Raw genomic sequence first — 23,493 nt, forward strand, 5'->3', positions numbered from 1 at the left:
GAGGTTTTCTCCCAAATGATCTTGCTTCCTTCCTCCGTTTATTTTTAATACTTAAATCTCCACTTTGCTTTCCCCTCCTCGCTGTGCTTAGTCTTCATAGTCCTGTCCAAATACACATAGTTTTAGATTTCTAAAGAGAGAACGTTAAAAGGACACCAGCACAGCTCAAACAAGATATCCTAGTATACTTAAATATGTTATTGCTGTATCATGGCCCACACGTTGTGTTAAGTTTTTGTCCTGCACATATGCACTGTATTGATTTTTATTTCTATTCAAAGTTATGTAAAATGGTCCTGGAAATTTTTTTTTATACTTCATCTCTGATCTGGGCATCTTCTTAGACCTGCACATTTTCTGATAAAGTTTCCTACTGAAGATTTAAAAGCTGCAGCCTTCTTCATACTTTGTTTGTTGCATATTTTATGAGTATTATTTTTTTTTGCCTGTCCCTAGTTTCTTGATCTATTTGGTCTGATTGTCTCCTTGTGAGTGTGTTTTTGTGAGTATGTATTTATGTGTGTGTGTTTGCATATGTGTCTGGTGTGTGTGTGTGTGTGTGTGTGTGTGTGTGTTTGAGTGCATAGTGTGTCAAGTCATTTAACCTAAGCGAATGTACATTGTTTATTATATGCAGCCTAAACATAATTCCATGTAGATACACACAATTACTCCTGGGTTCCTCGAGGTGCGTGGTGCAACTATATTTCAAGTGTGTGCCAAACAGAGTGCAGCAGGTGGCATTAAGTGCCTTCCTAAAGATCATCTCACGGTAGTTATTAAAAATAACAATTTCATGTTTTTTCCCAAGCCAGCAACCTGATTTAGGAGAAATTCTGCTCCTAAACCCTCCTCCCTGGTGTGCTTGTGTTTGTGTGTATGTCTGTTTGTGTGACTTACAAAAGAGAAGTCTGGTGCATTTTGGCACAGCAGCCTCGGGAAGACAGCCTGTCTCTGGACGCGCTCCTCATCCTCGAACACATTGCCGTACATGAAGCCATTCAGCATGGTGGAGTGGGCATGAACATCAATGTAGAACTCCAAACTGACTCTCTGATGGTGGAAAAAGCAATGAAAGGGAACAGAGGGACAGAGAAACAGAGGGACACAAACAAGAGATAAATAACAGCGGGTTTGAGAAAGATGTTTCTGACAGTGTGCTCAACAGTTCACGGCAGATTCCCTTCAAATATTAAACTGATTTTCAACTATATCTATGTCAGCATGAGTTTTAAGTTTACATCTTTTGCTTGAATTGCATCCTATCTCTAACACTATGCTACATTAACAGCATTAACATGGACATACATATGGATGCAGAGGACTTCATAGAAGAGGACACTCATAGTGTTTTGGCTGACAAAGGGTGAGGCTACAGCTGCACAAAGCATCCTGGTAGTTCTTTTTTGGTCAATAGAGCAAGAGCTATGGAATTGTTTGCTTCATTTAACTCCAAGCAAACAACAACGATTGGACATCCACATAAAATATGGTGGAATCTTCCCTTTAGAGAAGGAATTTCCTTGCTTTAATGAGACTGCAGGTGAGATGCTTCATCAATTGGATGACTGTAAACCCTCAGACAGTGTAGACTGCCTGAAAGGAGTCAACCATCCACACATTAACTTCAATCAGCGTGCCCTACTGAAGGCTCCGAAGGGCACATCTACAAGTCATACGGTGTAAAGACACACACGTACTCTCATGTTTTACGTCACAGATTTATCACAAACCACATACTTACTAATCAAGTTAATATTGACTTCATATTCAGCGTGTAATATCTTTTCTATCCACTATACACTGTGTAAAAAGCATTTTACAAGATCTGTTACTCTTGCTGTTATCACTCATTCATTCTACACACGCACACGCACACGCATCAAGAATATGCATCAAGAGGACTGAGATTTATTTTATTTTTTGCAATCAAATGGGGACTAACTTTCTGAAAAGTGCAGACTGATATCAAAATGTGTATATGCTGTTTAATTTCTGGAATTTTTGTAATTTTTTATTTCACTAAGGCTGTCAAGCAATAAATTAATGATAGATTTAGTTTAATTGCTAATTTAAAAAAAGTTAATCTTAATGAATCAGATTTACAATTGCATGTTTAAATTCCATTATTTTGCATTTTTTTTTGTTTTATGCTTTTATTTTGAATTTTTTTAGTCTTAGGCTAAGGTTACGTGACTTCCTGTTTGGACACAAACCTGCTTTTGAAATAAATTATTAACTTCCCATAGATTGAAGGTTTATCATCAACTGAACCACAGAAAAAAGATCAAAAAGTTCATGAAAATAGTTGAATGGAAGAGTACAAAAGTGAAATGATTGTTGTCACAAGGTGGATATGACTTTTGACTCGTCTGAGATTTCTGGGAGTTTTTTTAAAATCATAAGCCATTCAGTAGGCACAGTGGGGACTTCCTTTCACAATAATGTGATCTACAGGGGAGGGTGAGTGCAGGTAACTGACGATACAATACAAAGCGATACAACATGAGACGATATGAAAGTTATGAGATACATTTCATGAGATTACAAAGCGATGCGCAATATGTGGCTCAGGATAATGATAATACCTGTTACAGTGATTCTTCAATAATCGATATATTGCGATACATTCATATACATTACTATACCTGATTAACTGAAGGACATAAATGCCCCTAAAAGGTAAAGTGCTCCATTAATGTATCTATTCAACGGGATTCAGTGTCAGAATAATTTTTTCACTGCTGTCCGACATTATGCTGCTGTCTTTTTATCGTGCTTTTTTTTTATCTACTATACAAATCAGGACAAATATATTTAGCCTTATATATATTTTGCCCCATGCCTATTATCTTTGTTAAAATGTGTTATGTATTTGGGCCATTGAATTGACTTTTTGATTAGAATGGGAGCTGAGACACATGATTTTAATTAGATATTTAATGATCATGCTATTTCTAACAGTCCAGTCTCAGACAATAAAGCTGGGATATTATTTAAACCTGTTCTTTAAACCTTAACCAGACAGGACCTAAAAAACAGCAGAAATGACCTCACTGGGCAAAAAAGTCCTCACTTCAACGGTCTGAATCCTGTTTTTACACACAAACATACGAACACACTCATACACCTTCTGACCCGTAACTCAGGAGCAGTACCACCATCACCCACCCCTACTCTCTCTATCTTACAGCTCCATTCTTTTCCTTCTGGTTTTATCCTTCCCCCTTCTCTTCTTTCTCGTCTTTATCTCCCTCCCTTTCCCTCTCTCATTACAAATTCAGCCCCACACCTTGTTCCCTTTGGGTCGTAAAGTAGAGGAAAAGGAGGGGAAGAATGAGAGGATGGAAAAATGAGAGGGAGACATAGTGCGGGTTGAAGGTGAAGGAGAGAGAGCAGAGAGCAGAGAGATAGGGAAAAACAAAGACGGACAAAAGACAAAGAAAAAACCGATGGATATGTGTTTCTGCATGAGGGTGTATGGAGAGACAGAGGGCCAGGTGAGAGCAAACAGAACAACATGCAGAGATGTGAGGGAGAGAAATAGAAAGAGAGGAAATAAGTACATAAAGACAAACAGAGAAAGAGAAAACATAGAGGAAGACAAAAAGAGATATGGAGAGGCATAGAGATGTGTGTAGAGAGATTGACAGGAGAGAGGGAGGGGGAAGAAAGAGAGAGAGAGAGAGGGAAGTGGTGCTTGGGCGGCCCAGGCGACGCAGTGTGCCCGTGTTTGAAATTCCGCTCACAGCCAAAGCAATTTCCTGGCAGTGGCTGTGCTGTCAGCTGCTTGGCTGGCTGGCGGTGAAATATGGTGGCTTGGAGTCAGCCGCTAGCAGCCCCCGACAACCTGATGGATGGAGCCCCAGAGGAGAGAAGCAGCAGCAGGAGAAGGTGGGGAGGAGGGGCGAGGGTGGGGGTTGGAGAGGACAGTGAAAGAAAGGGAGAGAGAGAGAAACAACAGAAAACATAAACGAAAAAAGAGGGATAAAAAAAAGCAGCCAGCAGAGCAGAGGACAGAGAGAGAAATATTTAAAGAGACAAAAAGGTTGAGGAAACGGAAAGAAAGAGGGGGTCACCACATGGGGAAAAAGAGGAGGGGGAGTACAGAAATTGAGGGAGGAGAGGAGTGAGGTAAATCCAGCTCGACTAGACAGAGGCAGGCGGGTGGAAGGAGTTCCACCCAGCCAGCTGGAGTCTAAACAAGGAAAACCAGACTAATAATCACCTGGGTCTCTCCCCCCCAAGTAGGGGGGGTGGAGCTGGATGAATTGAAAAAAAGGTGACCAAAAAGTGCTGCATAAGTAAAGCAACAAATCTTTATTATCCCAATAAAAAACTACTATGAAAATGAATTGGATCTCTTCATGTTGAGTTTTACTTTGTTAAGTCAGAAAACTAATTACTGTAAAAGAGAACAAGAAGCTGCTTCATTGATATGTGATAATTGAAAATAAAATACACAAGACTTTGTGAAGTTGGCTACAGGCTCTGCTGGCTTCGACCCAGTAAAGAATCTATGATAGCAGGAAATACTTGGTGTGTTTGAGGTCAATGCAGGTGAGTAGAGCTTTCAAACCAAAAAAAGAGTTTAAATTAATGGTAGAAATTGATTGTTCATTTATACAGTATTTAAAACAGTTTTTGATTTTCTTACACAGGAGCAATTAACACTCTAGTACAGTGGTTCTCAACTAGTGGGTGGGGACCCGAAAGGTGGTCGCAGAGGAGTTTTCAGTGGGTCGCAAATGTGTGTCTGGGACAATAGTGTCAAAAAGTCTTACAAGTTGTTTTTAACCAATGTTTTTTGTTTGTCTCTTTGTTCTATCACCTGTTTTGTACCGTTTGAAGTCCAAACTCAACATTTCTTTTACAAAGTAAATCTAATTGGTTGAAAAATACCCCAAATTTGGATCACAAAATGAAATAAAACCATTAAGGGGCAATCTATGGTCATACTTGGGTATACTTCTGAAACTTCAAAATAACACAGACAGCAAGTCCTGTGATTGGCTACAGACATATGGTGTGCAATCTAGTGTAGGCTTAAGTGAGAAGCACCTGGTGTAATATGATCATTGCATGCTGCAACATTAGATGATAGTTTATAAGATCAAAGGAGACTAAAGTATATCACATTCATAAGTGGAGTCTCAAAAGCCACCTGGTGTATGAATGTGTCTATTTGGAGTCAAAGGAAAGCCGATTATAATGAAACCAACACAAAAACAGAAAAATATGCACAAAAAGAAGGCGGGGCCTATAGCTGCCACCTTTTGCTTATTGCAAGGTGACGCAAACCAAATTCTGTTCAATTGAGTCTTTTCCGTCCTGATTCCCCACAACGTTTCTCCTTCCCAGCATCATGAGAAGGACAGCAGAGAAGCAGCTGGAACAGTGGGAACAGCATGCAGCCCCCACAATGTCAGGTCCAGGCTCTCTACAATACTCACGTAATGCCCTGTCAATCAAACTGAGATGGTTCTGAAGGCCTCAGTGCTGTGATTGATGCTTCAATTAACAACCCACTCTGACCTCCAGAATTGTTCATTTGAAATTGTAATTAAGCAATTAAGGGCAATTAAGAAACAGAGACTGCCGAATGAAAGTCAGAAGACAATTTGTGCGAGTGAGAGAGGGAAACAGAGAGGGGAGAGTGAGCTGTCCAAATTAAACCTCTCAGAGAGAAACAAAAGCCCCATCTCGCTGCAGAAACTCCAGGGAACTCTCAACTTGTGGTGAACTTGCAGCAGCCGCAAACAGTTTAGTGTAAAGCCTAGAAGGTCAAACGAATGAATTTTGTCAGACAAGTACTTATCTCCTGCATATTAATTAGAGCTAGGTGCAGGGGGTGCTGCGAGGGCTGTAAACGTGGGGCTTATCTTTACACAGAAAGGAAAAAGGAGCTGATTGAAGCAGGATTACAAGCTCCTGGATAAAGCTCTCAGCATCAGCAGCATACCTTTTTAAAAAGAGTGGAAACTGCTGCTTGTTCAAGAGAAGAAAGTTGAACTTGCTCATTATGTAATGAATATTATCCAACGTTTAAATATTGCCTTTTTTTACCTGTGGGAGGAATGACAGCTTTCTCAACAGGATCCAGCTGGTTTTTGAAGTGGGCAGTGATGTTCTATATGTTGGAAAAGCAGGCCTTTGACTGGAGGGATGCCAGCACGCTGTTCACGAAGCCAGATCCCCTTAGTTACTGTTGCTATGCCTATTAAGCATTATGTTTTTGCACAGGCATATGTAGACAAGTTTATAATATTTACATTAGCAGATGTATCACTGCAAAATGCAGTCTTTTTAAACAACTGATCACTCATTTTACACAATTAAAAATCAGGTTTCTCATTTAAAGTCTGAAACTGGGGACGTGTTTGTTTGTTAACCGTCTCTGGTATACAACTGCTAAAGTGTCAGGTTGTCGGTCCAACTTATTAGAGAAAAAGTCTCCTGGTTTGTACAGAAACCAACTAATTTCTCTTTTATACAAAGCAGGAAAAGAGAAATCGCATCTTTACTTACTTAATTACAACTTACTAAAGCAGCAAGTCCGAAGCTACAAGCTAGAATAATATTAGGTATTGACAATCCATGTGGAAGATATGGAAATTCAGAGGCAGCGTCACCTTATGTTCAAGTATATAGCATACATAGTTAGACTTTAGGAAAATAATGTAAAATGTAAAAATGTGAGATAACATTTAAGCATAGCCTAATGCATTTTAGCCAATAACTTCCATACATGACTAGCAAAAGAAAGGCTATAGATAAAGGCTTTATGAAATTACAAATTATTTACTAAGCATAACACCTGAAATGGCTTTTTCTTTGGCTTGTATTGGTGAAGTTTTAACTAAGATTTCAGGACTCACTCTTCCTCAGTAGGGAATATGAACACTGCAGATGTTCTACATGTGGAAGTGGCTCTTAATCATAATAACACTGGGTTAAGATACAACATGACAATAGGTAGGTCTAATAGACATGCTAGCAGCTAACTAAATATCAGTTTAACCGGTTTAATCAATCTCTTTTACACTTTTGAACATGTATTCTTGTTTCAGGGAGGTGAGAGTGAAGAAACTAACAGTACACACTCAATAAATATTTAAAATTAATATACATCACTTCAGTGAAGAAATTCAGAGCTTAAAGGCAGACTTCATCAGGTGGTCAATTCCAACCTTAAATAAGATCAATTCTTGAAATCTCATTACCCATGCAATGATTTTGAGGTGCCCTTGAGCAACCTACTCAACTCCAGCGGAGTGAATTTGTGGAACTGTGTGATAATCAAACACTCAAACTTACCCACACAATAAGGACAGAAAGATAAACTGCTACATCACGTCTAAGATGTGAAACTCCAATCAACATTTCATTAGTCAGAGAAGGCAATTCAAGTCACAGGGTCACCTGGTCAGTGACCCTCTTATGATGTACCAATGACAGAACATGGCAGAAGGCATGACCTGTGTCATGGACAAGAGTGAACGATGCAAACTCTGCCTCCATGTCTCTCTTACTCTCTACCCCTCTGTCAGTACTCTGCACTCAAGTTGATGGCGGTATTTGTCGGTTTATGAACACAGAGGTGACTTGTAATCAGCCTGAACGGGCGCAGGCAGCCCTCCGCTTCCAGCCTGTTAGTGCAACATAAGATGCCACATCTGTCGAGAAGGCCTGCCAGTAGAACAGGAGAGGGAAGAGAGGATAGATACAGACAAGAAGAGATGATAAGAAAAGACTGAAAAAATGAAGCAAGGGGAAAGTAGTGAAATATAATTTGATCAATGATGTAAAAAATCAAGAGAAGTAAAAATCTTGTGAAATAAGTTAATTTGGTTTGAGAAGAGTGGATAATTGAGTGAATGAAACAAGACAGGGATGATGGGAAAATGTTGGCTGTAAATCTCAGAAATGGTTGCGAACACAGGATGACGATGCAGACAAAGAGCATGAGTAAATAAACATGAAGATACACATAAAACTCGCACAAAAAAAGGTAAGTCTGACCGTTGAAAAGAGAGTAAGACACAGAGAAAGAGAAGCAAACTGTAGTGGAGTCACAGAAGGAGGACATTAAGGGGGATTTCAAGGTGCAAAATATATCTAGGTGCTGTGACAGGACCATACACGTTTGTTTCAGATTAAAAATTCATTTTCTAATATTAAAAAGGTCAAATAGAAGCCAAGGCAACAATGACCTCTATGTCATCTTTAACAAATTATCCAAAATGGCAGCGTCGAATTGGTGGGGATATGTCGGCCGGTGATGAATGCTCCTGGTAATCAGCCAATCAAAAAGAATTCTTCTTCTGCTTTTGATAAATGAGCTGGAAAAGCAACGCTTTAGGAAGAAGATGGGTCCATTTGTTTCGCGGGTCTCTTTTCCTTTTTTTCTTTCTCCTTCTCGATTTCTCTCTTTTCAAAACAAACAACAGGGTAGCTTGGGAACAGATTATAGCTCCTTGCATCATTGCCTCTTTCAGCCATTTTCCCTGCTGACCAATATTCAGCTGCAGATGGTAAATGATGGAGTTTTATGGAACAGTTTGAACAAGCACAAACACTCTCACTGAACTTTGAGCCACACGTTCGTTTCTATAAAATAAATAATCGTCCTCTTCCACGACCAGTATACAGTGAATCCCAATTAGGCTCTCTTTCTTGTCATCTGATAAATCCAACTGACCAACTAACTCCTAAAACACCTGTATCTTCTGAGGAAAGAGTAAGACAGATAACAAACCTTTTTTTTTACTATCATAAACAGCACATACCCTGACAATGGTAAAAGCTTACATGAATTTGTCCTGTATAAAAGATTGTGTAAGCGTACATGCGGGTATGCACTAAAGCGACCTCCTGATGTGGTCCTCTATCGCTGCTCATAGTTTCAATAGGATAAACAAACCAGTATATCTAATAGTGTAAATAGTGATGATGGACCGTTATGTCTGAAAGAGTTACGACGGTGTTAATAGTTTGGGTCAAAATACACTTTAAGGAGTGATCATAATCTAAGAGGATTTTTTGCTAAGAACTTTTAATAAAATAAAATAAAGTTAAAAAATGAAAAGGAATCTACTTATCTGAGAAAATGACTACTAGCCAAACTGAAGCTGAAACCTCCCCAGAGCTGAACAGTGGGTTCTAATTCTCAGTGAGATTAGTAGGAGTGGTGACCCTTATAATAAATAAATATAAAACTGATGTGAAAGAGCAGCAACCTTCGAGACCATTCTGCTTTTACTGGTAAACATGTGACAAACCCTCAAACAGACACATAAAATACACCTGGTGTTAGAAAAAATACAGGAAGCATAACCTTGGCACTTGGTCATACATTTGTTTTTGTCAACAAATCCTCTGAAAAGATAGAAAACAACAGTACATTAGTCTGCCCTAAATACTTTCTATGTGCCTACTTTTGAAACACAACACGAAGCCCACTGATTCTAACTTGTGCTTTTAAAGTTCTTATTAAATTAAAAGTTTTATTAAAAAAAGGGGCTGTATGCTCTTTTTCATGCATTCATCACTGAAACAGGTGTAAATTATGCATATGTTAGCTCCAGATTAATGTTCTTTTTATCAGCACACGACATTTGCTGGGGACTACTTTCAGTTTTGGAATAATACAGATTACATGCACCTCTCTTTTTCCTTATATTCCCATTTGGCTTTATTTCCCTTGAAGAAAGAATATTTGTTATCATTCCCCAATCTATTTTTATGCAGACTGTACGTTATGAGGAGTAATGTATTTATAGCCTTGATGTCAAAATGTGACTGTGCACAATCTGTAATCATGTTTTAATATAACCTTTCCAGGTGAGCTGGCTGATGTGACTTTAAGTCTCTGATTTTTTTTTCTTGTTCAGGAGAGAGTTTTTCATAAACACCATGGACACAAATGATCTAAACACTAAATGTATATATAAATATTTTACAAATAAAGGTTTCCAGCCATCAGTACTAATGCAAAGTAGATTGCTCCCGCTACAAGCTTTGATTCAAATGCCACTTGTCTGGGAAGTTATTGTCTGAACAGAAAAGGGTATTTTTCCAGCATAAAGAGAGTGGCTCTGAATTCAGAATGATGGACAATCAGGTTTTTGTCACAGTAATGGTTGATGGGGTTTCAAACTGAATGAGCTCCACAATGCAACAGTGGGCAGTGTGACTTTGACTGGAGTGTTATGCATAGATCTGTGAGTGTTTTAAGAAGTCACGATGAGGACATGATGTCCGGCTCAGATTTAGGTACATTAAGATCCGACATCAATTTACAGTGCAAGTTGAATTCATAAGCACTGCATCATCTGCAAAATCATCAGGTTGCGCTTGAAATGAATTTCAAAGACCAAACATCTCTTGTATGATGATGTTGAGTTTTTAGTCTTTTTAATCTTATAGTGAATGAATAGTGAATACATGGGATCATTCACTTAAAGACTACTATACAATATTTGATACATAATAGACTTCTCCTGCTGTGCAGTAGTACTATGCACAACTACCAAAAACACTGGCCAAATGTCCGAGTACAATCACACTGCCTTTTATATCATAGAAGAAAAGCAGGCTCACGGTCGAGAGCTAACTTATATCAGGGTATAGTTCTCTTTGTTGCTGTTTAATCAATCTTGACAGGTATCATATCAATTCAAACTGTGCGCACTGAAACATAAAGACGATGTGATGCCAATACCATTACCACCTAAAGTTTAGGTTTTTGTGTTATTAGTGCAAGATAGAAATTATTGATCACTAAAATTGGTTAATTCATCAATTGTAAAAGTCAAGCATTGTTGTTTTCTTTTCGAGAAGTGTATTATTGTAGCCAACAAACAACATTAACTTTTACTGTATTGATTCTGTTGCAGCATCAGCCAGTAACATTAAAACTACAAAGGGCTGCTTTTAAAACTATATTAGCCAGCTTGTGACCCCCAATACATTTCAGGCATTTCTCTCCACACTGTTAATCCCTAAAGACGAATTTGAAAAAAGACAATCATATAGTTCAGGCTAAAATCAATGTAGGTAAGTAGCTTTGTTTTATTTTCTCTTTATCACTAAGTTGTGCTAAGTTTAAGTGAAATTGATGATATTATCAACTACCATTTTTTACACTAATTATTCATATTATGAATAAGTATAAAAAAATGCCTAAAGATTTAAAATGGTCTCCTATTTTACTTTCATCTCAGTTTTCTGGTTTTTAAACAAATGACCACACTGAGTTAGGAGCTAGTAAATTGGCCGCATGCTAGCTTAGCTAACTGTTGTGCTGTGGCTGCTGCTGATCTCCTGTTAATGGAGTCCTCCAGCAGAGCCCTCCAACCCTGGTAGCCTCATTAGACTGGGTGCCCGCTGTGTGAGATGAGCATGAATGGAGGGCAGGAGCGCAGGGCCTCCTGGCTGCAGAGTTGGCATTAAAACTGGCATGTGGGAGCCCCAGACATGAGTAGTGTGTCAGATGGGATTAACTGGCTGTGGCGAGAGAGACAGAAGAGGAGAGGTTGCCCAAGCCTCCAAATTAACTCTGTAAGACTGAAGGCAATCATCAGGGAGAAGGAGGGGCTGCAGGAGGACTAGTGTTGGGATGGTTATCAACAGAGAAGGAGAGGTAGGGGTCTGACCAGCAGGAGTGGACATAGGAACAATTTGGACCAGTGCTGTATTGACTAGGACCTGTATTAACCAACACAAAGAACTAAAAGTCACTGTGGTGCCAGGGGAATAAGGACTTTTATATGGCTACAGCAATATCTGTTTAAATCTGGTATTATTTCCATGTGTATTCCACTAAAAAATATTCAAAAGTGCAGATGATGACACATCAGCTATTGTGAATGCTTGTCCCTTGATGCAGTTTGATAGATTTTCAAGTAATCAAGGAGTTGATATTGTCTTTTCAAAGCAGTTGAGGACAAGAACGAGAACAAAATTAGGTCCTCAAATTCGGTTTAAAAAACAATAATAGAAGAAAACTACTATAATACTTTAGAATGAATCATAAATTATAAACCCTGAGGAAATTAAATAAATAATGGTTTATAAAACTACCTCTGACCACAGAATAAACATACCGAAATAAATTGTGTAAAAGTCATCTTTATCGTTAAATAAACAGTAAGTTACATGAATAATAGTGAGGGGGGAACAGTTAGCCAAGTGGCCTCAAGTTAAAGCCTTAACACCTAAATAAAATCAAAAAATCAAATGATAAAGCAAAGATGACCTAAGTCTAAATAAGTATCATTTAAAAGGGACTCAACATCCAGTTTGGAGGGGAAAAAGTCAACACTATCATTTGAAAATGTATTTAAGACTCTGCAACTACACCTGTTTGTCTGCTGTGAAAAATGGCAGCTTTGTCATCAAGTGATGCTGTATGTGTTTGTTTTGTGTGTATGTGTGTGCGTGCGTGTGTGTGTGTGAATGACAGCTATGAGTGGATCACCCTGCCATGACAGAGTCTATCGATCAGCATGTCAGAGCCGGGGGAAAAGGTTAATCTGCCCAATGCCAGCCCTGCGCCTCACCCCATCTCTGGCCTGCCCTGCATCCCGCCCCGGCCTGCTCCCTCTCTTATCAGGATTAGAGGAGTGTACAAAAGGGCAGAGTATTCCCAGGACACTCACTGACCTTCAGTAATCCCACCAACCTGCCGCTCTGCTTATAATTAACATCAGGAACAAAGAGAAAAATCCCTCGCCTGCCTGTGTAGCATTCTCCTGTCTGAAAGACTAAAACTGGAGAAGGGAAAAGTTACAGTAAGAGACTGAAAGCACAGAGATTTGCTTCAGTGGTGTGTTTTGAATGGCCAGGAGAGCCTAGCTGACATTCTGGAGCTGCTGACTTGCCTCTGCATGCTCCCCAGTGCTCACACACCCTAAACACAGATTGGAAGAACATGCTGAACCAAGCAGGGAGGCAGGAAACTCTATTTGGGACCAGTGGACACCACTGTGGTGAAGCAATGTTGAGCATAGTATGGAGGAAGTGTGTGCTTTTGTGTGTGTGTGTTTATGTTTGTGCTTGCACACTCACCGGGTCTTGGCTCATCTGCACTATGAGTTGTTTGACAGCGTGCAGCGTTGGGTGGGCCCATGGAGAGGGATCCTGCCAGTGGCGATTCAGGTCGAAGCCCATCAGAGAACACCTGTATACACAAAAACACACATAAAACCACACACAGACACACATTGGGCGAGAGGTAGAAAGTGCATGCACATGTATTAATAAAGTATGCATGTGTAGGTGAGGACAATCACTAATGTTCATATGCTAGTCAGCACCATTCAGTGTGAAAGGAAGAAAGGAAAATTCCCTCTATGTTGTTAATGATATTACAGAGCTTGTCACTGTAGGGAAGCAAGAATCCCCTGCTACTATTTTTGGAGGCAATGACAAGGAGTGATCACTAGATGGCACTCACAAACACACTTGGAACACGCAGCTGATGCTTATCTTAGTATGCATTAGTATTCCTGAGGCTGAGTCTATTAAGTAAAAGGCAATTATGAAGAAGGGAAAGAGAAAAGAGGAGAGGAGGATGCCCACAGAGCTGCAGCAATAGTGTTAAAGACAGAGTGGAGGAGAGGCTGGACACAGACTGGCACAGAGCGAAACAGCCCTACAGCCAAACACTATCTTCCAACAAATGCACTGCTGTGAGCTATATGAATTCATTAAGCTCCCTAAAGGTGGAGTTAAGAGGATATAATCTTGTGTAGCAGGATGTAAAAGCATGTAATGTGCGAATTCATTGTAATAGTAGCGATGCATTCAAATGAAGAATTAAAAAGATGTGTGTTTGTGTACCTGTAGTTGCCCAGGTAGACTCCATCAGGATTAAGCATGGGGACAACCTTGAAGATCACATGATCTCTTAGGATCTGAGCCACAGGATGCTGGCTCACAAGGAAGTCAATCACACCTGCCAAACACAAAACACAGACATACATTCAGATTCAACATGGCAACACACACACACACACACACACACACACACACTCACAGAGAGAGAGAGAGAGAGAGAGAGAGAGAGAGAGAGAGAGAGAGAGAGAGAGAGAGAGAGAGAGAGAGAGAGAGAGAGAGAGAGAGAGAGAAATAGACTTGAAAAGAAAAGCGAAGACGGGTTGGCAGTTAATTGAGTTTTGAGAAACAAAAGGAGAGGGAAGGACAGCGAGGGGCATCGTCAGAATCTGGGGAGGAATAGGAGACGTCAAGCCTAAATCGATACAAATGGAATGGAGCAGACGGCGCTGGAAAAACAGACAGCACACGGCGGGCGAGGAGCCAACTCATCTGATTCATGATGATGCACACACACTAAAACACACACATTCAAATAGACTGATACCACAGATAGATTAGATAGACAAATAAATAAATAGTTAGACAGGAAGATAAATCGTTTTTTTTCTTCACCCCACTACCTACACCTCATCTTCACATCAAGGCATCTCTTCACCTATTTTAAAAGACTTCGCCTGTTTCTGAATCAAAATAGTGGACAGGGGCCAACAGTTAATGTAAAGCCATGGCTTTCATCCCAGTTTTCCTCCTAGCCCTTTCCTTCTCCCATAAACAAGGAAGCTGGACCCAGAAGACGCAAACCTGCTCACTGACCTCAGTCTGAAAAGGAGGAAGAGAGTACAGAGTCATTAAATCTTTCTAAAACTGTCTCTTAGCTTGTTGCACTGCACAAGGAGACAATTTCCCAAAGGTTCCTTGTTTTTCAAGCTGTTTTATTAGTTTTGAGTCAGTGGAGCTCAGGAGCAAAGACTGTGCAACCCAGTGATATCCTTAGATTGTATTTCCAGAGTTATTGTACAAAACAACAGCTTCTTGTATCTATTCCTGTAGCATGAAGGACTTCTCAGATACAGTTTCAGAGCTCATATATGTAGAGAATGTTTCCATTTTTGGAACCTTTAACAGTAAGCCTGCACTCAAACTGTGGAAATGCAGTCTAAAAGACGAGAACATTAACAAAGCAAGGGAGATCTTACAAGCAGATGCTATCCAGTTGCATTTTGGAAAATGTAGGAGCTTTGACACTCGACCCATACTAGGGCCTAAAATCAGGATCTTAGCCTCTGCTACAGATCAAAGTAACAGACAATGAACTCAGACAGGTATTGGTGTACAAAACCAAACATGATCCGACCAGTGGCGCTTCATCTGAATAGAACAAAGGAATCAAACTAACATTCAAATGTTACCTTGACAGATAAAGGAGGCAGGAGACTCCCCGGGATGAACTCGAGATGTAAGAAAGACCAGCTTCTTCCCCCTCTCTGGACTTGGAAGGTCTGTAAAGCAAGACAACGACAGTGTGTCAACTGAAGGAAACGATTTTATTGCCAATCCACAAAGGTGCACTCGTCCAAAAACTGCAATCTACAAAAGTCTAAGTAATTTCAGTATTATTAGAGTTAGAAACTCATTTTGCCCATTACAGTGCAGTGTTAAAGGCTTAGTCAAAACACACACTGACCTGGCTGTCCATTTTCATCCAGACACACATGAATCAAACATCAAACCAACACACACACACACACACACACACACACACACACACACACACACACAGAATATTCAACAGGCAAGTTGAATTATACATCTACAGAGGTCAGGAGTAGGCAGCAACAGGTGAGTCTCGATAGAAGTCCTCTATCATTGAAGTCTTCAGGTCTGAATGAAGAATTCTCTCTGGCTAGACCATTCTCTCCTCCCCTGCTTTGACTTTTCAATTAGATAAATGATCTGGAGTTTAAATGTGCTTGCTTATAAAATGAAGGCAATTCTTTTAGAGATGGACTATGGAGTGTTTGAAACCCAGATCAAAAACATGAAATCTTTTAACTCTCAAAGTCAATAAACCTCTCATTGCAAGAGGTTAATTTAATTTTGGGTGGATATTTAGAGGGTAACATTTGTTCACATTTCTTAACAGCAAACAATAGACCGGCCGACAAAAATAACAGTCTCCTAGTCTGTTTGAAAACCACAGAGGTCAAAATTTTGCTGTTTTCTTTGCCGTTGGTTCTCCTCTAATCTGCTGTTGCTAATGGATGAAAGTGATTGTGTGCCTCGTCGCTAAACACAAACTTAATATCTTATTGATTCTTTCACCCACTTCTGCTGAGCAGAGAAAATGCTAATTAGCAACAGGCTATGCACCTTTCCTTCTCCTTAATTCTAATTTAGCCCCAGAGCTGTGTGTGTGTGTGTGTGTGTGTGTGTGTGTGTGTGTGTGTGTGTGTGTGTGTGTGTGAGAGAGAGAGAGAGAGAGAGAGAGAGAGAGAGAGAGAGAGAGCGAGAGAGAGAGAGAGAGAGTATGCATTTGTGTCTGTTTGAGTGGTTAGGGGTCGTAAACAGGAAAAAAAATTGTTGTTCCGTTTAAGTACTCTCCCTCTGATTTTATTTCGCTTTTCTTTTCCCCCTCTGCCCTTCACAGAGACAAATGGCTTTGCCATTCAGGAGTCTCCGTGGAGCGGGGCGGCCCGTTTGTTGTAAATGTGAGTGCTTGCGGTTTGGCCGGCTGCTGGGTGCTTGATGGCTGTGAAATTCCATCACTAGTAATTCTACTTTGGCCTCGACCCCGGGCCACCACACAGGCTCTTGATATAAGAACACAAATGCACACACACACACACACACACACACAGTAGAACACAACGCTGCAATCAGGAGTCAAAAAAAGACATAGGAAGGCTTACACATAGGCCTACAGTTTTTCTGCCTACATTAAAAACAAGAACCCGGAAAGTTGAGAGCCAAACCAGAGGCAGCTGCCAAGGTCCCGACTGTCTGGGAATTGGACCGTGCTAACCATGCTACATTTAGTCTCAAAGCTAGTGTGCCCTTGCTGCTTCATCAAAACAATCTCTTACAGCAGACTCCTGGAGCTTACAATGGATCCACTGTTTATCCCACATTGTTGTGTGAGTGTGTGTGAATGTTAGCGACTATGTCTCCTCAGGGCTCAGACAAACGCTCCCCAAGTAGTTGTTGTGTTTATGTGTTTGTATCTCTGTGTTCCTCTGTATCAGGCTGTGCCCATCCAAGCGATGTAGCACAAAATTAAGTCCCACTATTCCATAGGCACCCAGACACCCAGAGGAAACCCAGCACAGCAGAGAGGCTATATGGGAAAGGAAAATGTAACTTTTGGCTCAGGTTGTGCGAGACAATTAAAAAGAAGGTTAGGGTCAAAGTCAGGGTCTCAGAGCACAGCACTGCAGCAGCAGATCCTGACCTCAAGGTGTCAGTAGAGATCAGCAGGCAGGGGCCAGGCTGTTGACACGCAGAGGTGACGAATGACAGAAGACAAGAGAAAGACAAGACAGAGGAGTAGATTGAGGAGTAGCTTTCTGAGACAACAAAAATGATCTAACTCTCTTTTCTGGAACTCTTTTTTCCGTTGAGAAATGTAACATGGAGATAAGAACGGAACCAATAAACAATAAACAATAAAAGTCGTCTATACATTTTTCATGGTCAAATCATTTTCCAGTGTATGAATTGATCTTTTTTTTTTTTATTACAAAAAAAATCCCTTCTATATTTTGTGCAATAATAAGGTACAGATAAACACAAACAAGCACACTGTTCGTTCATTATGGCAGGGCTAAAAGTGAATTTACAGCCATGCCAGACTGGCAACACCACGGTTTGCTGATAGGCCAGGTCTCCAAATAATGAACCCCTTTAACTTCAAGCCATCACAGTCCTCTGACTACATGACTTAAAAGTTTAATAATCAGGGAAATAAATAGTGAGAGAGGGCTACAGTTAGAGGGTGGAGGCTGGGAAAGGGAGGGGTTGTGTGACAATGAGTGACTGAAAGCAGCAGAGGCAGAATTTATGCCCACACATCCAAATCAAAACGCTCCCTCAGCATATTTCTTACCTGCCAAAGTCACATGGCGCACTGTACACTACATTACCACTCGTTCTCTCGCAGAGAGGGCAGAAAAAAAATTAGAGGATGTCAAACTACGATCAGCTCTGATAAATATGTAAATCAGTGGAGAGAAGAAAAGTGGCAGTGAAAAACAACATAAATCTAATGGAAACTGAAGGTCAGGCCTGATTGTGCTGGTCAGCTCTTTCTGAGGCAGCGGCAGTCCTGGGAACTTTGGGTTCAATCTCATAAGTTGTGACATGATGTAATTAACTGAGATCGTCTTCATCAGTCTTCCTCAGCAGGAACAAAGGAGGACCTGTCAAGACCTTTTGGAAGCTTCATGGAATATATTTAAATACATTTAACCAATTAAAAAGTTAATTTGATTTGAGAAAAGGCAGATTTTGCTTAATAAAAAAACCCTCATCTGAGTCCAACTTTAAGACATAAAGTATATACAGGATCATTTTAAGATTAGAAATAAATGACCAATAATGGAATTGGACATTGAATAGCGTCTCTTGTTTTGTATTTAGACAACATGAAGTATTGAATGTTTAATATCTTTGCAAACTATAAAAAATATGCTTCAGTATAAGCTGTGACCCTGCCCTATGCAACACAGTGACAAATTAAATAATGTCTCACTGACCACATTAACCCCATAAGTCCTCCAACCAAGGCCCCCCCCCAACACACACACACACACACACACACACACACACACACACACACACACAGACACACTCCCTTGCCCACTCTCTCAGCACTGTGAATTTTACACTGTAATAAATTAGCCTCACTCTGGTGTGATGGCAACAAGACACGCTCGGCGCCCTGCTCGGTGCGTCATATCGAGGATGGGCGCGAGCTGTAAATTGTCACTGCCGTTGAATTCATACAGAGCCTTGGGATGAGATGCAGCAGCGTGTACTGCCCAGCTGAGTGAGCCCCAACAAGCATCAAAAGCTCTGCACCTCTTCACACACCCCCTCCCCTCCCTCGCTCCCCCGCTGACACCACCCTCTGCCACCTCAAGGACAAACAGAGAGAGAAAGAAACAGGGATATGTGCTGATGTGACGAGGGCTCTGAAGTCATAAGAGTTTTATGATGCTGTTTTCTTCCCCAGGATTTGATCAGGCCCCCCCGACTTTTTAAGTGTGTTCTTGCCGGTATGTTTGTGTCTGTTGGTGGTGTTGGGCCCGTGGCGTGTCTCAGATTTATTCAGCTTATCTCATGGTGGGGAGGGCAGGGGCAGTGCCAAGGCCTCGTCATGCATTCATAAAGCATCCCCTGTGACTTCACAAAGCACACCTTACACAGCTAAACTGTCTGCAGGAAGAGAAGGAGAGGGAAGGGAGGGATGCAGAGTGGAAAAAGGAGTCGCTGCATACTGTTCTCAAACAGGACCATGATGGGGTTCAGTATTTTCACAGACAGTCGATGATCAGGAACAGAAAATGATGAGAAAAAAGAAAACAAAGAGAAGAAATAAACCAGGAACATGTTTCTATCTTATAAGCTTTATTTCACCAGGGTTGTCCTATTGAAACCAGAGATCACTTGTGCATGGGAAGAGTAGCAGCAACACACTGTTTCAAAAATAAACAAACTTAGATTACAGTAGATTAACGATGATTAAGAATCATCATCAAAAATTAACCAAACATTAACACACAGACAGACTGGACAAAAAAGGTTTTCAAAACATTCAGGGTAACCAAGTTTTTCAGTTTAAAATCAAAACAACCCATGACATGTTTTTTTGTTTTTAATTTTTATGGTTTATATCAAAACGTGTGCTATTTGTTCAATGCTTTGAACCCCCATTACATTTGGATACATTTTAAACTGGGGGAGGGGTCCAATAAAGGCAACAACCCTGGTAATGTAGTTGTATTTAGTAGCAGAGTATTGTATGGTGTCATAGAGGCATAGTGTAAGGCACCAATATGAGGTAGATGTTGAGTGAATCCACCTCCACTTTTCCTCTTTGTACAACCTCCCTTATTTCCTCTTTGTCTCTTCGGACATTATAATTATCTGACATGTGTGGACGACGAAGGCAGTCAAGAAGTGGTGGTCAGAGGTGTATCTGTGTGTGTATATCTGTTGGTTTTATGTATGTGTATGATAGAGAGAGAGAGAGGCAGACCTGGCCTAGGGAGGGGATTACAATGGCCATGTCGAGACAGTCCGATTGGCATCACATCCAGACAGAAAGGGGAGGGACAGGGAGAAGGAGAGACGAAAATTGGGAGAATCATGAAAGGAAAGAGGGATAGAGAGATAAATAAAGAGGACAAGATAGATGGGAGAAAGAAGAGACAGAGAGACAGGCATGGAGCAGAGGAAACCCTTGAGATGACAGCATGTAAATACGCCAACGGCGAGCCTCTAAAGTGGAGATGAAGAGGCGGCAGGATAAAAAGCTCCGAGCGCTGTGTGATTACGGATCAATTTGCCGCAATCAAGCCCCCTTATGGCTGGTCCCTGTGAAATGGAGAGATTTCTGCTCCTCAAGGGCGACCGTGATGACAGTAGAGGTCACAGAACATGGGAGTGACGGAGGGACACAGGGAGACGCACAGACAGAGGGATGAAGGGGAGACGATCCAACCTAAACATCAGCATTCAGGCCTGAGCTGAAGAGCTTTCCAATTCTGTTAATGCTCAGAGGTGGTGGTGAGACACACGCCTTTAGTGATCATTGACAAAAGAGCAGGGTGCTGCTACTGAGAGCTCCAATCCTGTTAGGGTTGCAAATGAGTGCTCAAGTGGACACACCATGACAATAATAAGCTAAATGATGACTGTTGTATACACTGTTAAAACGTTGACATGATGTAGATTTAAAGCAGCAGAGTTATGTACAGGTATTAACACTAACAAGCTTAACTTCTATCTATGGATCAATATGATGGGTGTATGAAATGTGCACCTGTAACCACACCCAACAGTGATGTCACAGTGTACTGAAACACCCTGGAGTAGACGTCTTTAAAACATTTCATCTGCTTTTTGCACAATGAAATGTGTTGAATGGCCTAAGAAACAGAAAAATCTGAACAATGTATTTTGAATATAAGACAAAACCTTATTGGTCCTGAGGGATATTGTTGAATTGTTACTGAAAACAGAGAAAAAGACAGCTCACACCCTGCAGGGCTCCAATATTCAAGAAAATGTATTTCAATTAAATACATTCATTTTCATTGATTTAACCTGGTGAAATACATTTTCTGGAATATTGGAGCCCTGCAGAGTGCAATCATCTTTCTCTTTGTTTTCAGTGACATTTCTGCTCGAGTCAGCACCTGCCCTCCTTGATTTGGATGTGCATGTTTCTCGATTGCTGTTAATATTGTTGAATAGTTGACAGACATTTGCTACTGAAGGCAAAACAAGTCAAGTCATGAATATGAAATAATTACCAGATCATTTTTCAACCATTCACTGAATCAAAAGTTTTAAAAATCAAGGTTAAGTCATTGTTAAGAATCATTGTACCTTGTCTGAAATAGCCATTTGAGGTTTTTTATTTTCAAGGTTTCTTTAAGAGGTTTTAATATATTAAAGTCTGAAAAACATTATGAACTAAAGAGCAGGTCCTGTTTTATCCCAAATTAACCCAACATTTAAATTGCATAAACTGAGATTTAAAACAATATGTGTTGAATAAAAACATCAAGTTATTAAAAACCAGAAAATTAATACATATATGTACTGTGTATATGTATTACATATAAAGAGTATCTATCATTTACATTCATTCAAAAAGAATGAAGAATGAAAAAAGATTTTTAGAAACTGCTTTTACTGCCTCTCACTTGATGTTTTTTTTAAATGTCAGATGACTTGTTAGTTTCTCAAGTCACAGAATTAAGTTTCTATCATTTTAAATAAAGTGAGACAGCTTGCTAAAAGTGTTGCAAAACCCTTTTCTTAAGACATTTCTTTGAGCAGAGATCCAACTACATGACACCAAAAATGTCAAAAGATTCTATATGTAACAGTAAAGCAGTTGCAAAAAAGAATATAAGCAGTTGCAACAAATATATCTATGACATGTTTTAAAAATATATTGTAAACATTAGAGGCAGTATACTTGTAAGATTCATCTATGTTCTCAAAACATAAAGACGCATTCATTTGAACATATGGTTTCTTAAAATGCTCTCAATGCTGAGGTTAAAAAAAACTGTGGTCACAGGTCAAACTGTTGAAAATGCAGTCAATCATTGTCTATTATGTGAGATATTCTTTGTCTTGTCCTCTGGGCAACAACATCTTCAAGCGTTACTTAACCCCTTCAGAGGCAGTCTGTATCTCTTACAGTCACACACTGTTTTATGAAGCACTGTGAGTGTGGATGGACGTAGAGGGCGAGACAGAGATTACTTGAGAGAGAAACAAAAAAGGAACCTCTGTCAAGTATCAAAAGCAAAATGCCCTTTTAGTGATACGATACGGACGTCTGGCGCAAAGTCAGAGACAGGGACTGCATAGGGTTTCAAGGCATTGGTCACAGGCCTTCACTAAAACCCAGACTTCTCCTCTCTCTCTCTCGCCTTCAGAAAATGATGACAAGAGAAGAGGAACATAAAAAGGAGGGACGGCTGGTGTGTGCGCGGCATGATACAGAATCAGAGGCAATCAGTAATAGCCTTTTTTGAAGAATGCGCCACTGAACTTTAAGGGCCGTCTTGCTTGAAAGGATGAGTTACAAATAGGAAGAAAGGAGAGGGAGAAATGATTTCTGAGGAATGTACCTCCTACTGCGCTGCCCTATCATTGCGCCACGCTGGAGAAGTGTGTTTGTGCATGTGTGTACTGTACATGATTGTGTGTTTGGGGGATACGACACACTACAGGAAAAAAAAAAAAACCCCAGCTACACCCCCAGTGACGGGGGACACATTTTGTTCTTAAATGTCAACCAGACAACAGTCACTTCAAGAGAGAAGCTGTTACTAAAGTGCATCTGACAAACTGAGCCTTCAGACTAAACTGATGTGTACTTCTTTATTACTCTGTCTCTTCCTACCTATCAATAATTTCTGAGCCACAACAATACAGCCAGGGTGAGGTAAACCACCATAGTGCATCCCAGCTTTAATAACTACAGTCACACCCCGAAGCTATTTCTTTCTATCCTTTTTTTCAGTCTTTCGATTCTACACGTTTTGTCTCTGCTTTTTTTCTAACCCTTCCTCTCATACCTACAAAAACTCAAACTGTAGATCACTCTCAGTCTTCTCAACATGTGCATGGAGAAAACTGCTGTGGTGTGTGTGAGTGTGTGTGTGTGTGTGTGTGTGTGTGTGTGTGTGTGTGTGTGTGTGGGTGTGTGTGGGTGTGTGTTTCTGTGTGTGGTCATGTGTGCATTGCAGGCATCAGCTCGTTTCAGCAGCAGTGACAACGCTGTTCAGCAGTTTAGTAACAGGCCATTACCTTGTTAATACCAGTCTAATGGGTGTTGTGCAATTTAAAAGCCACATTCATGTTAGTGCCATTAACAAACACTTAGCGCTGCGTTCAAATCAAAAG

General features: G+C 40.4%; 1 protein-coding gene across 1 annotated transcript in view; it reads right to left on the bottom strand.

Moving 5' to 3' along the window:
- The window catches only part of agbl4 (AGBL carboxypeptidase 4), a 257,535-nt gene that overhangs the window by 12,043 nt on the left and 221,999 nt on the right, over positions 1-23,493 (bottom strand). The window contains exons 7-10 of the mRNA XM_020638952.3: positions 15,252-15,341; positions 13,846-13,960; positions 13,072-13,183; positions 901-1,053 (exon numbers count right to left, since the gene is read on the bottom strand). Of these exons, the coding sequence (XP_020494608.1) occupies positions 901-1,053; positions 13,072-13,183; positions 13,846-13,960; positions 15,252-15,341 (470 nt within the window). The remainder of the gene's footprint in view (positions 1-900; positions 1,054-13,071; positions 13,184-13,845; positions 13,961-15,251; positions 15,342-23,493) is intronic.

Source organism: Labrus bergylta, chromosome 6, assembly GCF_963930695.1.
Source record: "Labrus bergylta chromosome 6, fLabBer1.1, whole genome shotgun sequence".
Lineage (NCBI taxonomy): Eukaryota > Metazoa > Chordata > Actinopteri > Labriformes > Labridae > Labrus > Labrus bergylta.